This window comes from Colobus angolensis, unplaced genomic scaffold (genome assembly GCF_000951035.1).
Source record: "Colobus angolensis palliatus isolate OR3802 unplaced genomic scaffold, Cang.pa_1.0 Scaffold18, whole genome shotgun sequence".
Classification (NCBI taxonomy): domain Eukaryota; kingdom Metazoa; phylum Chordata; class Mammalia; order Primates; family Cercopithecidae; genus Colobus; species Colobus angolensis.
In genome coordinates this window covers 289,941-304,650 of record NW_012114932.1, presented here as the reverse complement: position 1 = coordinate 304,650, position 14,710 = coordinate 289,941, and the positions used below count along the sequence as shown (strand labels likewise).

General features: G+C 45.3%; 1 protein-coding gene across 1 annotated transcript in view; it reads left to right on the top strand.

Annotated features, from left to right (window-relative positions):
- LOC105509654 (testis-expressed sequence 264 protein) overlaps window positions 1-14,710 on the top strand; it is a 180,953-nt gene that overhangs the window by 112,786 nt on the left and 53,457 nt on the right. The window contains exons 7-18 of the mRNA XM_011938979.1: window positions 874-1,056; window positions 1,200-1,333; window positions 2,893-3,089; window positions 4,196-4,538; window positions 5,177-5,354; window positions 6,768-7,019; window positions 7,230-7,348; window positions 9,094-9,212; window positions 11,206-11,305; window positions 12,362-12,567; window positions 12,949-13,121; window positions 13,644-13,840. Of these exons, the coding sequence (XP_011794369.1) occupies window positions 874-1,056; window positions 1,200-1,333; window positions 2,893-3,089; window positions 4,196-4,538; window positions 5,177-5,354; window positions 6,768-7,019; window positions 7,230-7,348; window positions 9,094-9,212; window positions 11,206-11,305; window positions 12,362-12,567; window positions 12,949-13,121; window positions 13,644-13,840 (2,201 nt within the window). The remainder of the gene's footprint in view (window positions 1-873; window positions 1,057-1,199; window positions 1,334-2,892; window positions 3,090-4,195; window positions 4,539-5,176; window positions 5,355-6,767; window positions 7,020-7,229; window positions 7,349-9,093; window positions 9,213-11,205; window positions 11,306-12,361; window positions 12,568-12,948; window positions 13,122-13,643; window positions 13,841-14,710) is intronic.

The following is a 14,710-nucleotide window of genomic DNA, read 5'->3' as shown; positions in this document are numbered from 1 at the left end:
AACATGGCCTCTACTCTACTAAAAATACAAAAATTAGGTGGGCATGGTGGTGTGTACCTGTAGTCCCAACTACTCTGGAGGCTGAGGCAGGAGAATCGCTTGAACCTGGGAGATGGGAGGTTGCAGTGAGCTGAGATCGTACCATTGCACTCCAGCCTAGGCGACAGAGCGCAACTCCATCTCAAAAAAAAAAAAAGAACTCTTAGCAATAAGGACTACTCCTATGTGGCTGGGCGCAGTGGCTCATGCCTGTAATCCTAGCACTTTGAGAGACCGAGGGGAAGCAGGTCACCTGAGGTCAGGAGTTCAAGACCAGCCTGGCCAACATGATGAAACCCTGTCTCCACTGAAAATACAAAAATTAGCTGAGCATGGTGGCGCATACATGTAGTCCCAGTTACTCTGGAGGCTGAGCCAGGAGAATCGCTTGAACCCGGGAGACAGAGGTTGCAGTGAGCCGAGATAGTACCACTGCACTCCAGCCTGGGTGACAGAGCGAGACTCTGTCTCAAAAACAAAAACAAAAACAAAAAAAACTACTCCTATGGAATGGGCTGCCTTAAGAGGGTGAGCTTCCCAACACTGAGGGAAACCAGACTGACTGAAAGATCCCGTCAGGAATTTGACACTACTGATTCATGCATTACATGGGGGCATTACGCTGTACTAGTGAATGCTTTTCTGTTTTTTCCAAGAGGACTGTCACCAGCAAATAGGCCAGTCAAGGTACAGGGAATCTTCTATGGCCATCCACACCTGCTATCTATTATAATGCCTTCTCATTTACTTAATTCTTACTAATTACAAAGTGAGTAAAAACTGGAGCCTTCATCTTTTTGAGCCCCTCTGACATTTGTCTTTGTCCCTTGTCAGATTGGCGGAATCCGGTTCCTTTACGATAACTTGGTGGAATCCCTGGAGAGGTTTAAGACCAGCAGTGGCTTTGGCTGTATTCTGGCCCACAGCATGGGTCTGGGGAAAACTTTGCAAGTGATCTCTTTCGTCGATGTCCTCTTCCGCCACACGCCAGCCAAAACAGTCCTTGCCATTGTGCCGGTAAGAGTTTTTGGGAAGGCACCACTTAAGTCCCTCCTCTGAAGAGCTCTGCGTTAATGCCTTTATTGGGCATCAAAAGGCTTGATGAGCTCGGCTCTGAGTTGTTCCATAAAACTCTCTTTTTGGACTTGGCTTTCTAATAGGTTAATACTCTTCAGAATTGGCTGGCAGAGTTCAACATGTGGCTTCCACCTCCTGAAGCCCTCCCGGCTGACAACAAGCCTGAAGAAGTCCAGCCTCGGTTCTTTAAAGTTCACATCTTGAATGATGAGCACAAGTAGGTGGCCTGCCCTTTCCTCTCTGCCCCTTTCCTTTTAGACTTCTCTCTGGGATCTGATGTTAAGGCAGTCTCTTTGAGTATGTAGCCTGTGCATCCAGATTTGTTTCGGTTTCTTGATGTGTCACTTTCTCTGTTCTTGCTACTCATTTTTTTCTTTACCTAGCTTTTCAGGAAAGCCAGAGTTAAATAGCCTGAGAAATTTCCTATGTTCTGCTTTAGGAGGCTTTTATATCTTGAAAAATATGTGGGGATGGTCATATTTTCCCCATGCATATTGTAGTAAAATTCAACATGAAACAATGGATCTTTCCACTGTCAGATTTTTTTTTTTTTTTTTTTTTTTTTGAGATGGAGTCTTGCTCTGTCACCCAGGCTGGAGTGCAGTGGTATGATCTCAGTTCACTACAACCTCCGCCTCCTGGGTTCAAGTGATTCTCCTGCCTCAGCCTCCCGAGTAGCTGGGTTTACAGGCGCCCACCACCATGCTCGGCTAATTTTTGTATTTTTAGTAGAGACAGGGTTTTGCCATGTTGGCCAGGCTGGTCTCGAACTCCTGACCTGAGGTGATCCACGCGCCTCGTCCTCCTAGAGTGTTGGGATTACAGTGTAAGCCACCATACCTGGCCTCTACTGTCTAATTTTTTTCTTATTACATTTCACTTTTCTTAAAAACCTAATCATTAGTCACTTCTTTTAAGCACTGGTCTGCAGTTGACCTTTAATGGTACAACTCTCAAAGCTTTGAAAGGTGTAAGTCTCACTTTGTTTTAGATTTAAATAAAATTATCTATCTATGTATGCCATAAAGTCAACCTGATTTCCAAAAGTCTAAAGCTATTTCTTGGTCCAACAAACCAGCTCTATATGCTAACCTTTCCCCTCAGTGGTATGGATAATTGAGAAGGTAGACTTACTGTATTTTTTGCAGAGGGTGCCTTTTGTGATGTTTGGACACACACATAAAAATGAGGAGATGATGAGTTGACCTCACAGGTGGTTGCTCTGCTTTCTTAGATTTCAGGACTTTTAGTCCACATGCAATCAATGAAATACAGTGAGGGCTCTGGTGTTTGGAAGTGGAGTGACTTACTGAGGGTCATCTGGTCTCTTCTCTTTCCTCTTTACTGTTTGTGGCTCTTTATTCACTTGAGCCCAGGCAAGTAAACTGCAGAATTTGCCCTTCCTTCTGTGACCTTGTATTTATCATGGGATTGAAATGCTCCTTCAAATGTTGAGTTGTAGTCATGCCTGAATATCCAAGGGGATTGTCATTTTCTGTTGCCTTATGTAGTTGAATTGCTATGTTTCTTGTTGTTTAACAACCATCAATGATCCAGTTCATCCTGAGTGCAATTAGTTTCTCTGGGATGATGGGAGGTCCTTGGGTGGTAGGCTAGCCCTGTGCTTGCTGCCACATGAAATCTTTGGTAATAAGAAGTTCTGAATGTACATCAACACAGCTTTGATTGTGAGCAATTCTTCCTTGGGAGCAGTGGAAACAATAATTCTTGAGATATAATTCACATCTCACACAGTTTTCTCTGTTTACCTTGCAGGACGATGGCATCTCGTGCTAAAGTGATGGCTGATTGGGTGTCAGAGGGTGGGGTGCTGCTGATGGGGTACGAGATGTACAGACTCCTCACTCTGAAGAAGTCATTTGCCACAGGTAGACCGAAGAAAACCAAGAAACGTTCTCACCCAGTCATCATTGATCTAGATGAGGAAGATCGGCAGCAGGAGTTTCGGAGAGGTGGGCAGCCTATCCCAGGAATACTCTTGTTGGTGTTTCACGAAAAAAGAAATCATGTCTACTAATAGCACCTAGTCAGATGTAAAGTGCATTATTGATGTGAATTGTTACCATGGATCAAAAATCCTGGTTCCCAAGTTGAGTAGGATGACTTCCAATGGCTCTTAGAAGGTACTGCTTTCTCTGCCAGCTGTGCAGTTATGGTTAGGCCAGGCCACACACTGGCTTGGGGGAGATTCCTCTGTTCGTCTGTCCCTGTTTCTCTCACAGAAGAGTTGGAATAGTAACCATTTCCTTTACCACTTTCTAGAGATGTTCTGAGAAGGCATGAAGAAAATATAAAGTGTTTAAATCACTAATATAAAGACAAAGTAGTAATACTATTGTTTGTGAATTTATAAAAAAGACTGTATCCCAGTTGCTTTTAGTGAAAACCATTCCTGTCATAGTTCTAATTCTACTCCATCTTCTAAGGGGCCTTTGCTCATTTGGGAAAGAAAGTTTTTAAGGGCTCAGAGGCCATTTCACTTTATAAGTCTCTTCATCTATGAGATTGTGTTTGTTTTAGGTTTGCTTCTATGGTAGAGCTGGGATGAATTTGCCATTTAGCAATGACTGGAGAATAACTGCGGGAAGACCCTGTCCTTTAGCTAGCTCCTACCAGCCAGCCTTCAGATGGAGTCAAGACGCTGGCAATGGTGAGAGCACACTAAAGTGTCTGGATTATTCCCATTGGTTTCATCCAGATGCATTTTTAATCCTAGGCTGGCACTCTGTAAGGTCCCTCTCTCTGCTGCCCAGTTGGTCCAAGCCCTAGGAATGCAAGTCAGTTATACTTTTCACATAAAGAAAAACAGAGTAAGGAAAGGAACAGGGGAAAGGGATATTTATTGCAAGAGTCAACTGCCAGATTAGTGTCATACCAAGTCATACCAGTCATATCCAGGAGCTTGAATGGCTGGCACCCTCTCACCAAGGGGGGCTGACTCTTGCTTCCTGCTTCCTTCATTTCTTCTGTCTCCTCCAGGGTGCACCCCTACTTCTCATATTATTGACTAAGAGCAGGCCCTGTCACCCTCTGACTCCGGATCCTCTTCCCTCCCTAGAGTTTGAGAAGGCTTTATGCCGCCCTGGTCCTGATGTAGTAATCTGTGATGAGGGACACCGCATCAAAAACTGCCAGGCCAGCACCTCACAGGCTCTGAAGAATATCCGCTCTCGCCGCCGGGTGGTGCTGACTGGGTACCCTCTGCAAAACAACCTCATTGAGTACTGGTGCATGGTGGACTTTGTGCGCCCAGACTTCCTTGGCACCCGGCAGGAGTTCAGCAACATGTTTGAACGCCCTATCCTGAACGGGCAATGTATTGACAGCACACCTCAGGATGTCCGCCTCATGCGGTACCGGAGTCATGTCTTGCACAGTCTTCTGGAGGGCTTTGTGCAGAGGTGAGCCATCCTCAGGGTCCTGCTTCCTGAATTTCCAGAGGGCTCTGTTGCCAAGGGCATGCCAAGCCTGTTATACAGGGTAGGGTGTTGGAGTAGGAGGGCCCCTTCCCTGGGGCAGTAGTAAAACTTTGCTTCCTGTGACAAGCTAGCAGATGGTGGATGTCCACTGTTTCAATTCTCTGAAAGTTTGGCCTAGAAGTGCTTCTCTCAAAAGTTATCTTTAAAGGTACTGGAGACACCTCTCTTACTTGCTGAGAGAAGCAAGTAAAAGGTACCATTCTGCTGACTTACCTTAGGCTAGTCTAAAGCAGACCCCTCATTTTTCCTTGTTGACGTGGCATATGGAGCGAAAGCTCAGAGAGGCAGCCCAAATTAAAGTAAGAACCTCAGGTTCCCCTGTCTCTGTCATGCAGTCAGACATGACCTGGGACAGGTCACTCTGCCTTAGGGTTAGTTTTCATCCTTAAGGTGAGTTTCTTCTTGGTTGTTGAACCACTCTGCATTATTGCAAGGTTGCAGTGCATGTTGAGATCCTCAAGAGGGAGGTGTGGTAGGAGTGCAAAAGGCTCTGTTTTTATCTTGCTCTGACCCCTCCTGGCCACACTACCTTGCCATTTCTGATCTGTTTGCCTCCGTAGGAGAGGCCACACTGTGCTGAAGATTCATCTCCCTGCCAAGGAAGAAAACGTGATCCTTGTGCGGCTCTCCAAGATCCAGCGAGATTTGTACACGCAGTTCATGGATCGCTTCCGGGACTGTGGTAGCAGCGGTTGGCTGGGGCTGAACCCCCTTAAGGCATTCTGCGTGTGTTGCAAGGTGCATTGGGACCTCAGGAAAGATTGAGATGGGTACTAAGGATACACATGGTCCCAAGGGAGTTATTCCTACTGAGAATCTTCAATAAAGGAAGAATAAAGTGAGAAGGGGCCACCTCAGTTCACTGCACTGGAGGTTTGGGGGCTCCAAGGAGAGAGGTGCTGGTTGTGTACCACGTAACTCCTGGGGGTGCCATTCATACAGTGTAATGTAACTGATGCTCCCTGCAGTGTGCAACTCAGCTGCACAACTTGTTATACCAAGGGGGATAATGGAAAAATACTGTGGGGCAGTGTTTTTGACTGCTAGCATAATCAGAATTCAAGAGATAAATAGCTTAGACAAGTTATTAGGGATACCTTCCATTGGATTCGATACTAATCAGATTGAGATCACTTTCATTCTTTTGTTGAGGGACCTGTTTCGTTGACTTTGTACCTCTATCTCTGGCTACTCTTTAGCAGACCTGTTAGGTATTATTCTTAATTGACCACTGCTTTAATAAGTCAGCAGAAGGTATGTGTCTGGGGATAGGAGGGGTTTCCAAATATTTCTTTTATAGCCACAGTGCTGGGTCAAGGCCAGGAAACTAAGGCAAACATGGTCTATGATGATGCTTTGGTGTCACTACATCCTTCCTTCTTCCTTTCCTCTCTTCTCCTGGGAGTCCTCAACTCTTGCTAGGAATACTACCTGAAATGATATGTGATTGATCTACTATAAGTCAGATACATTTTTTTCTATAGTTTTATACAGTAGCAGACTGTAGCCACACTGTGAAACTGGAACATTCTTACTCTTATTTGAATAAGAATGTCAAAAAGGCTTGTGACAGCTTTTTTGATTATGTAGCAAACATACTTACTGGCATGGCTCCTGGTATGAATGCTCCCATTCATGTGTCATGGTGACCAGAACTGGTAATGAAAACAAATATGCAATTAGGCCGGGCGCGGTGGCTCAAGCCTGTAATCCCACCACTTTGGGAGGCCGAGGTGGGCGGATCATGAGGTCAGGAGATCGAGACCATCTTGGCTAACGTGGTGAAACCCCGTCTCTAGTAAAAAATACAAAAAACTAGCCGGGCGAGGTGGCAGACGCCTGTAGTCCCAGCTACTCGGGAGGCTGAGGCAGGAGAATGGCGTCAACCCGGGAGGCGGAGCTTGCAGTGAGCTGAGATCCGGCCACTGCACTCCAGCCCAGGCCACAGAGCAAGACTCCGTCTCTAAAAAAAAAAAAAAGAAAACAAATATGCAGGCTCTTTGGCTGTGAAGGGCTCTGACTTTAATTTTTGGTGTGACAGTGTTTACTGTGGGATGTGTGTGTTTGAGCAAGTATGTGTTTCCAGACTTCCTGGGACACCCTTGGATTGTTCTTTGTCCTGTGTCCCCTCTCCCTTTCCTTGAACCTCAGATCTGGAATCACCCTGATGTGCTGTATGAAGCCCTTCAGAAGGAGAGCTTGGCCAATGAGCAGGACCTAGACGTGGAAGAACTTGGCTCCGCGGGGACCAGTGCCCGCTGTCCACCACAGGGAACAAAAGGCAAGGGAGAAGATAGCCCCTTGGCTTCCTCAATGGGAGAGGCAACCAATAGCAAGTTCCTACAGGGTGTTGGCTTCAACCCTTTCCAGGAGCGAGGCAACAACATCGTCACATATGAATGGGTAAGTCAAACAGATCCTTCAGGAACCATAAACTATTGCTGAGAAGGGGTGGTGCATGTCCTGCCTGGGGAAAGGGTGGGGATGCACGGGTAGGGTCTCTTTATGGAATTACAAAGGTGGCCAGTGAGCTGCTGCCTTGGAAGGAAAGAATTTTATTTCTAGTGATCTGACCTTGCACCTGCTCCAAGCTGCCTTGTTTCTCTCTTGCAGGCCAAGGACCTTCTGACTAATTACCAGACTGGAGTCTTAGAAAACTCCCCCAAGATGGTACTGCTTTTCCACCTGATTGAGGAAAGTGTGAAGCTTGGGGACAAGATCCTTGTATTTAGGTAGGATGAGAAACTTCCAGTTGAGGCTGTGTGTCTATGGTAAAGAATGACAAAACCACCACAGAACAAGACCAAGGCCATCCCCCCCCAACAAGTGCTTATTGTGAGGACCTTCTTGCATGTTGTCTGTCTCCTGGAGTTTCTTTCGTTGCCCAATTTGATTTCTCCACAGAGAACAATTTAGAACCCTAGGTTAGCATTAGAGTCTAATCTTTCAAATTCTGGCCTGTTTTTGTTTACTTTGAGAGCTAAGGATAGTTTTTACATTTTTAAAGCGTTGTAAAAAACATACAAAGAATATGCGGCAGAGACTCTATGTGGCCAAGAAAGCCTAAAATACTTGCTATCTGTCCTTTTACGGAAAATGTTTGCTGACCCTTGGTTTAATCTTCTATCCCTCCCCAACCTTTTATTTTAGTTTTAAGCTTTGTCTATAAAGCCAAATAAGTGATGTAGTTTGCTCCAAGTTATATTCTCAATCTGGCTAGAGCTTTGAGTCTCATTAAGACTTGACTCCCCAGGAAAATGAAGTTGATTGCTTCTCCTCCTTTATAATCTGACCAGATTATGTTCCAAGAAGAATCAAGTGGCAGGAGCCTGGCTCAGGAGCCTCAGAGTGAGGGCTTCCACATGTGACACACTTTGAGAGGACAGCAGTGATTCTAGCTTGGGGAGAGCCTAGTGTTGATTTTATGGATCACTTCTAAAGACACTGGCTCTCATAATATCTTGGAAGCAGTTGAGTGATTTTGTCTCTCTAGTAAAACCCATAATCATATCTGATGTATATTCATGCAGTGGTAGTGTTTAGTGCTAAATGCTATTTGTTACTCTGCATTGAGCTAAACCCCAGAAACTTTCAATTGTGGAAGTGAAGAATGAAGAGAGTATTTTTTCAGTGTGGTGGTAATCGTAAGTATGTGGATGACTCTGCTCCCATTATGTGCTAGGAAGGATACCCTTGGTTGTTCTTGGTAGAGTTACCTCTTTCTTTTTCTTTTTTCTTTTTTTTTTTTTGAGGTGGAGTTTCACTCTTCTTGCCCAGGCTGGAGTGCAGTAGCGCGATCTTGGCTCACTGCATCTTCCACCTCCCAGGTTCAAGCATTTCTCCTGCTTCAGCCTCCTAAGTAACTGGGACTACAGGCACGTGCCACCATGCCAGGCTAATTATTTTTGGATTTTTAGTAGAGATGGGGTTTTATCATGTTGGCCAGATTGGCCTCGAACTCTTGACCTCAGGTGATCCACCCACCTTGGCCTCCCAAGTGCTGGGATTATAGGCGTGAGCCACTGTGCCGAACTGAGAGTTACCTCTTTTTTTTTTTCTTTTTTCTGAGACAGAGTTTCACTCTTGTTGCCCAGGCTGGAGTGCAATGACGTGATCCTGCACTGCAACGTCCGCCTCCTGGGTTCAAGTGATTCTCCTGCCTCAGCCTCCCAAATAGCTAGGATTACAGGCATGTGCCACCACACCCAGCTAATTTTTGTATTTTTAGTAGAGATGGGGTTTTGCCATGTTGGCCAGGCTGGTCTTGAACTCCTGACCTCAAGTGATCCACCTGCCTTGGCCTCCCAAAGTGCTGGGATTGTAGGCTTGAGCCACCGTGCCCAGCCTAGAGTTACCTCTTACCAGTGCTAGGTTGTGGAGCTCCCATTGTCAGAAAGTTGTACAAGAGTATGAACCTGTTGGGAACAATGTTCCCTCGATTCTGGGAGCTATCTGAATGAAATGTTTTCCATTTCAGCCAGAGTCTTTCCACCTTGGCTCTCATCGAGGAATTCCTTGGAAAACGAGAAGTACCCTGTCCACCTGGTGCCGAGGGGCAAGGAGCACAGAAGTGGGTTCGAAACATTAGCTACTTCCGTGAGTTCATTGTTGCGTTGTTCTTGAAGCCTTGGCAAGGTCTGCTTAAGGGTTTCCTTTCCTTCTCTCTCTTTTCTTTTTCTCCACTCCATCAAATGCATAGGAATATTTGTGATTAGCTAAGGAGCAGGGGGATACTAAGAGCCAGCCGTTGCGTACAGGGTACCGTACTAGGGGCTGGGGGATTGAGAGAGATGGGAGAGTATAGAGAAATAGAAGGCATAGGCCTTCTCTTCATCTGAGATGCGACAATTCAAGAACAATTGAGTGCCCTAACTGGGGTTCTAAGGAGGATAGAATCGCTCTGGTGAGGATGATTGGCCAAGGTGTCTCAAAAATGGGGAGGATTTGAATATACAGGACTATTGTTGCCTGAGGATCATTCCAGGCTGAAAGATCAGAGTGAACACAAGCCTAGATCATGCATTCTCTGTGGGGGAGATAATACTTTAAGGGGATGAACTTTTTTTTTTTTGAGCAGGGGGTGGAAATCTTAACTTTTAAAATGTGTAAGTCACAGATATACATACAGTACATAAACAGATATACAGTATATCTGTGGTATTAAATTTCATGGAGGACATAGTGTCATTGGGGAAAAAAAATCATTCCTTAGTGGGGTGGTAATGAAAAAAAAGTTGAGAAATACAGACCTCAGCACTGCTGACATTTGGGCCAGATAATTCTTTGTTTTAAGGGGCTGTCCTGTATATTATAGGACATTTAATAGCATCCCTGGTTTCTACTCACTAGATGGCAGTAGTATCTCTCAGTCTTGACAACCAAAAATATCTCCAGACATTGCCAGATATCCCATGGGGAGTGGGAGTGTGGAGAAGTCGCCCTCATTCCACTGCCCTAATGGAAGGATTTAGAGAGCTGGAGGTTCAGGGAGTAGCAGGAAGACCCCCAGCACAAAGTGTGGCTCAGAGCTTGCCCTATAACTCAGTGGTGAGCTGTGCTTGGAAATTGTTGGAACTCAGGTTGGAAAGGTAGGTTGGGTCCTGACATAGAACCCCAGTACCAAGCAATTAAACTGTTGCTTCCTACAACAGTAGTAATTCAGTTAGTTTTCCATGTGGTATTTCATGCCCTTAATTTTGCTGTTTACTCAAGATGATAAGTGTTTCCCTTACTATTTATGTTTCTTAACTGAAGTATTTTTTTTGGAGACAAAGTCTCACTCTGTTGCCAGGCTGGAGTGCAGTGGCGCGATCTCAGTTCATTGCAGCCTCCGTCTCCCAGATTCAAGCGATTCTCCTGCCTCAGCCTCCCAAGTACTGGGACTACAGGCACAGGCCACCATGCCCAGCTAATTTTTGTATTTTTAGTAGAGACAGGGTTTCACCATGTTGGCCAGGATGGTTTCAATCTCTTGACCTCGTGATCTGCGCGCCTTGGCCTCCCAAAGTGCTGGGATTACAGGCGTGAGCCACTGCACCCAGCCCTAAAGGCTATTTTTTCTCCCTCTTTTGAGCTTCCCGCCTTTCATTCATGTGTTTCATCCTACTGTTCCAGATGTATTTCCTTTATGTCTCCTTACAGCAAGTTCTTAGCCTCAGGAACTTGTTAAAAATGCAGATTCCTAGTAGAGGAACATAATCCACATCAAAACACAAACTCTTAGTCCTTCTGCACTCACCAGGACTCACAAGACTGAGGCAGAGAGGTCACCTTGAGCCAGTATTTTCCAAATTCCCTAGGTGATTACTATACACTCTGAAGTCTAGGATTCTTGGCTTTAGAATTGACCTAAGAACTAAAGGGGAGAAATGTAGTTTATAATCCATGGTGCACCTGAGAATCACCTGGGGATATTTTCAAATTATAGATGCCTGGGCCTTACCTACTGTAGGCCCATGATATGTCCAAGGGGTGAGATCTGAGCATTGTTGTGTTTCTGTTTGTTTTGCTCTTTAAAACATTGCCCAGTGATTTTGCTGTATATCCTTGCTCTAATATATCCACTTCTTATGGTTTTCCTTCCTCCTAGGGCTAGATGGTAGCACCCCTGCCTTTGAGAGGGAGCGGCTCATTAATCAGTTCAATGATCCCAGCAACCTCACCACCTGGCTGTTCCTTCTTTCTACAAGGTGAGTGGATCCCAAGAGGCGAGGTCAAAGGAATCTGTACAGGCTGTTGGCCACCTGGGCTGGTACCCCAAAACTCCCTCAGAAGAGATCAGCTTAGGTTTGTAATTGTTTTTGGGGTCAGAGAGGGGATTTCAAAAGGAAATTATGTTAGCAGGGCAGTCATGATAGTATCATAAAATTTTTTGAGACCTTCATTAACAATGGTTGTGGCTCATGCCTGTAACCCCAGCACTTTGGGAGGCCAAGGTGGGAGGATTGCTTGAACCCAGGGGTTCAAGACCACCCTGGGCAACATACTAATACCTTGTCTCTACAAAAAATCAAACAATTAGCTGAGTGTGGTGGCATGCACCTGTGGTCCCAGCTGCTTGGGAGGCAGAGGCAGGAGGATGGCTTGAATCTGAGAGGTTGAAGCTGCAGTGAGCTCTGATTGAGTCACTACACTCCAGCCTGAGCAACAGTGTGAGACCCTGTCTCATTTTTGAAAAAAACAAACAACAGCAACAAAAAATACCCAAGGGTTTTAATTGGCTTTTCTCTCAGGAGTGTTATGAGGCTTAGATGATGTGCTGAATGTGAAAGTGCTTTAAAAAGGAGAAAGTGCAAGGTAACTGTAAAAGGCTGATGGCATTGTCTCATGCCAAGCAGCTTGAAGGCTGTGCTGCCTTCTGCCATCATAATGCCCTTGGCAGGCTGTGAGCCAGTCATTCTCCTAAGCTGTTAGACTAAAAATAGTGGAAACATCTGTGTGCAGAAGTTTCCCCTCACCAAGGAACATCACTCCAAGGCCAGGATGTGGGGGTCTTACTTGGTACAGAGAAGAGGAGAGTAAGTTTTCTTTCTGAGCTGGTAGACACTTTCATGTTGGATTTCAGGGCACAATTTTCAGTGCTTGAGGAATGTACTGTTTATCAGCAGGACAGCAAAATCCTTGAGTATGTTGTGCTTAGGGCTTAGGACAGAGTGATATTGGGGCAGAAGTCACAGAAGGCAAAACTGATTTGAAAACCTTTTTTAAGACTAAAGACTCTGTGATTGTTGGCTTGTCTTTTAAAGGGCCGGATGCTTGGGTGTGAATCTGATTGGTGCCAACCGAGTGGTGGTGTTTGATGCTTCCTGGAACCCTTGCCATGACGCCCAGGCAGTATGTCGGGTATACCGTTATGGCCAGAAAAAGCCCTGTTACATCTATCGCCTTGTGGCTGATTACACTCTAGAAAAGAAGATCTATGACCGTCAGATTTCCAAGCAGGGCATGTCAGGTGGGCCATCTTCCAGACTTCAGAGAGGCACATCTATACAGCCTTTTAGTATCAAGGGTGGGAGAGGAGGAGCAGGATATGGGAACACAGGCAGGCTTTGAGAAAGCCATCATTTCCTCCTATCTCATTCTGATTCAAATTGCTTAAAAGGTAATTGACCTCAACTTGTTGAAGGTGAGTTTAATGATAACAACCAAGCTTGTTATACAAGTTCTCCCTTTATATGATGTTTCCAGTGTCACCAGAACCTCAGACCTAGTCTTTGACTTTCAGATATGGGATGACTTTTCATTATTAGTGACAGTTATGCTACTTCTCTCTGTTGACCTTTACAGTTTTTAATGCGGTGTGCTGACTTTCTCCATGTTTTTATCCTTCTAGATCGGGTGGTGGATGATCTAAATCCAATGCTGAACTTTACCCGGAAAGAGGTGGAAAACCTACTGCACTTTGTTGAGAAGGAGCCAGCTCCCCAAGTTTCCTTGAACATAAAGGGGATCAAGGAGTCAGTCCTGCAACTGGCCTGTCTGAAGTACCCTCACCTCATCACCAAGGTAAGAACTTGGTATGCATGCAGTCCCCGGAGTGGGAGTCTTTCTGTCAAGGGAGGCTTGTCTTGTAAGCTTGTTTTCTTCATCCAAAGTGATGTTTCATGCAGGTGACTTGGACTCAAGGGCTTCTTTTCTTGCCCCACTCAGTCCCCCTCCCTTTCCCCAACCACTTACCCCCTCCCCTAATCTGGTCCTGGGAGTGCTAAGGTTAGCCATGTATAATAATTTGGTCAGTGTGAGTCTTCTTAGCAGAAAGAGAGGGGAAATTTCTAAAAATGTAGTTTGTTAATTATCTGAACTCCCCCATTCTTTTGATAGGGAAGGCAGACTTTGATGTCTAAAGCTGGTACTAGGTTAGAGCTATAAATTACACTCTTGACAGAAAGACAGTAGACCAGCCTGTGTATCTATGAGCAGTCTCTTCACTAGTGCTGGAGACAGCCAGTTCTTTTCTTGGTCTCAAAGTAAGGCTCATTATCCATCAGCCATGTTGATAACTAAATCAACATCCTCCTGTGTCCCCAGGAGCCTTTCGAGCATGAGTCATTGCTCCTGAACCGAAAGGATCACAAGCTAACCAAGGCTGAGAAAAAAGCAGCAAAGAAAAGCTATGAGGAAGACAAACGCACATCAGTCCCCTATACCCGCCCATCGTATGCGCAGTATTACCCTGCCAGTGATCAGAGCCTGACCAGCATCCCCGCCTTCAGCCAGAGAAACTGGTGAGTTGATGCTTCCTGGAACCCTTGCCATGATGCCCAGGCGGTATGTTGGGTATACCATTATGGCCAGAAAGGGGAGGATCTCCTGCTGGGCCGGGCACAAACACCTTTCAACTTGTTCATATTTTAAACAAAAGCAGAGCCTACAACTTGTTCCTTGACTGCTGTGAATTGACAGGCTCTGCTCTAGGGTAGGTGTGAAAGTAGTTCAGCAGCCCTGGTGTTTTGAATGATTCTGGTTTTGACTGCCCTAGCTGGAAAAGTGAGCTGCTGGTCCATGACCCAGGAGAGTCCTTCTGGACACCTGGGTAGGAGTCGGGGATAAAACTTCCCAAAAAGAGGCCCAGCCATTCCACACAGGTGCATCTTACCTCTAGCACCTTAGTTCTAGGCCTCACTTAGCAGTGATGTTCAAGGATGAAGGATCTGTTCTCGCGGATTACAGTCAGGGAATCCTGCCGCTCCTAAGGGGATTTCATTCTATGTCTGTGCCATGATCTGGAACCAAAAAATCTCTTTTTTGAGTACAACATCTAGACTTGTTCAGAATATTAACAGAATAGAAGCCAAATGCTAAGCAGAGAGAGAGGCTCCTTGTAAGATATTACAGAACAGTTATCTAGGTTTAATTTTTTTTTTTTTAATTTCAAGACAGTGCCTCACAGCTCTCACCCTCCACTTACTGATCAGATCTGCTACCTGATTCAGTAGTTTGCATTTTTAATTATTTGATTATTTTGAATTAAAAATAATTATTTTATTTGATGGGAACAGATTTAAATTTTCTTTTTTTTTGAGACAGAGTCTTGCTCTGTCACCCGGGCTGGAGTGCAGTGGCCGGATCTCAGCTCACTGCAAGCTCCGCCTCCC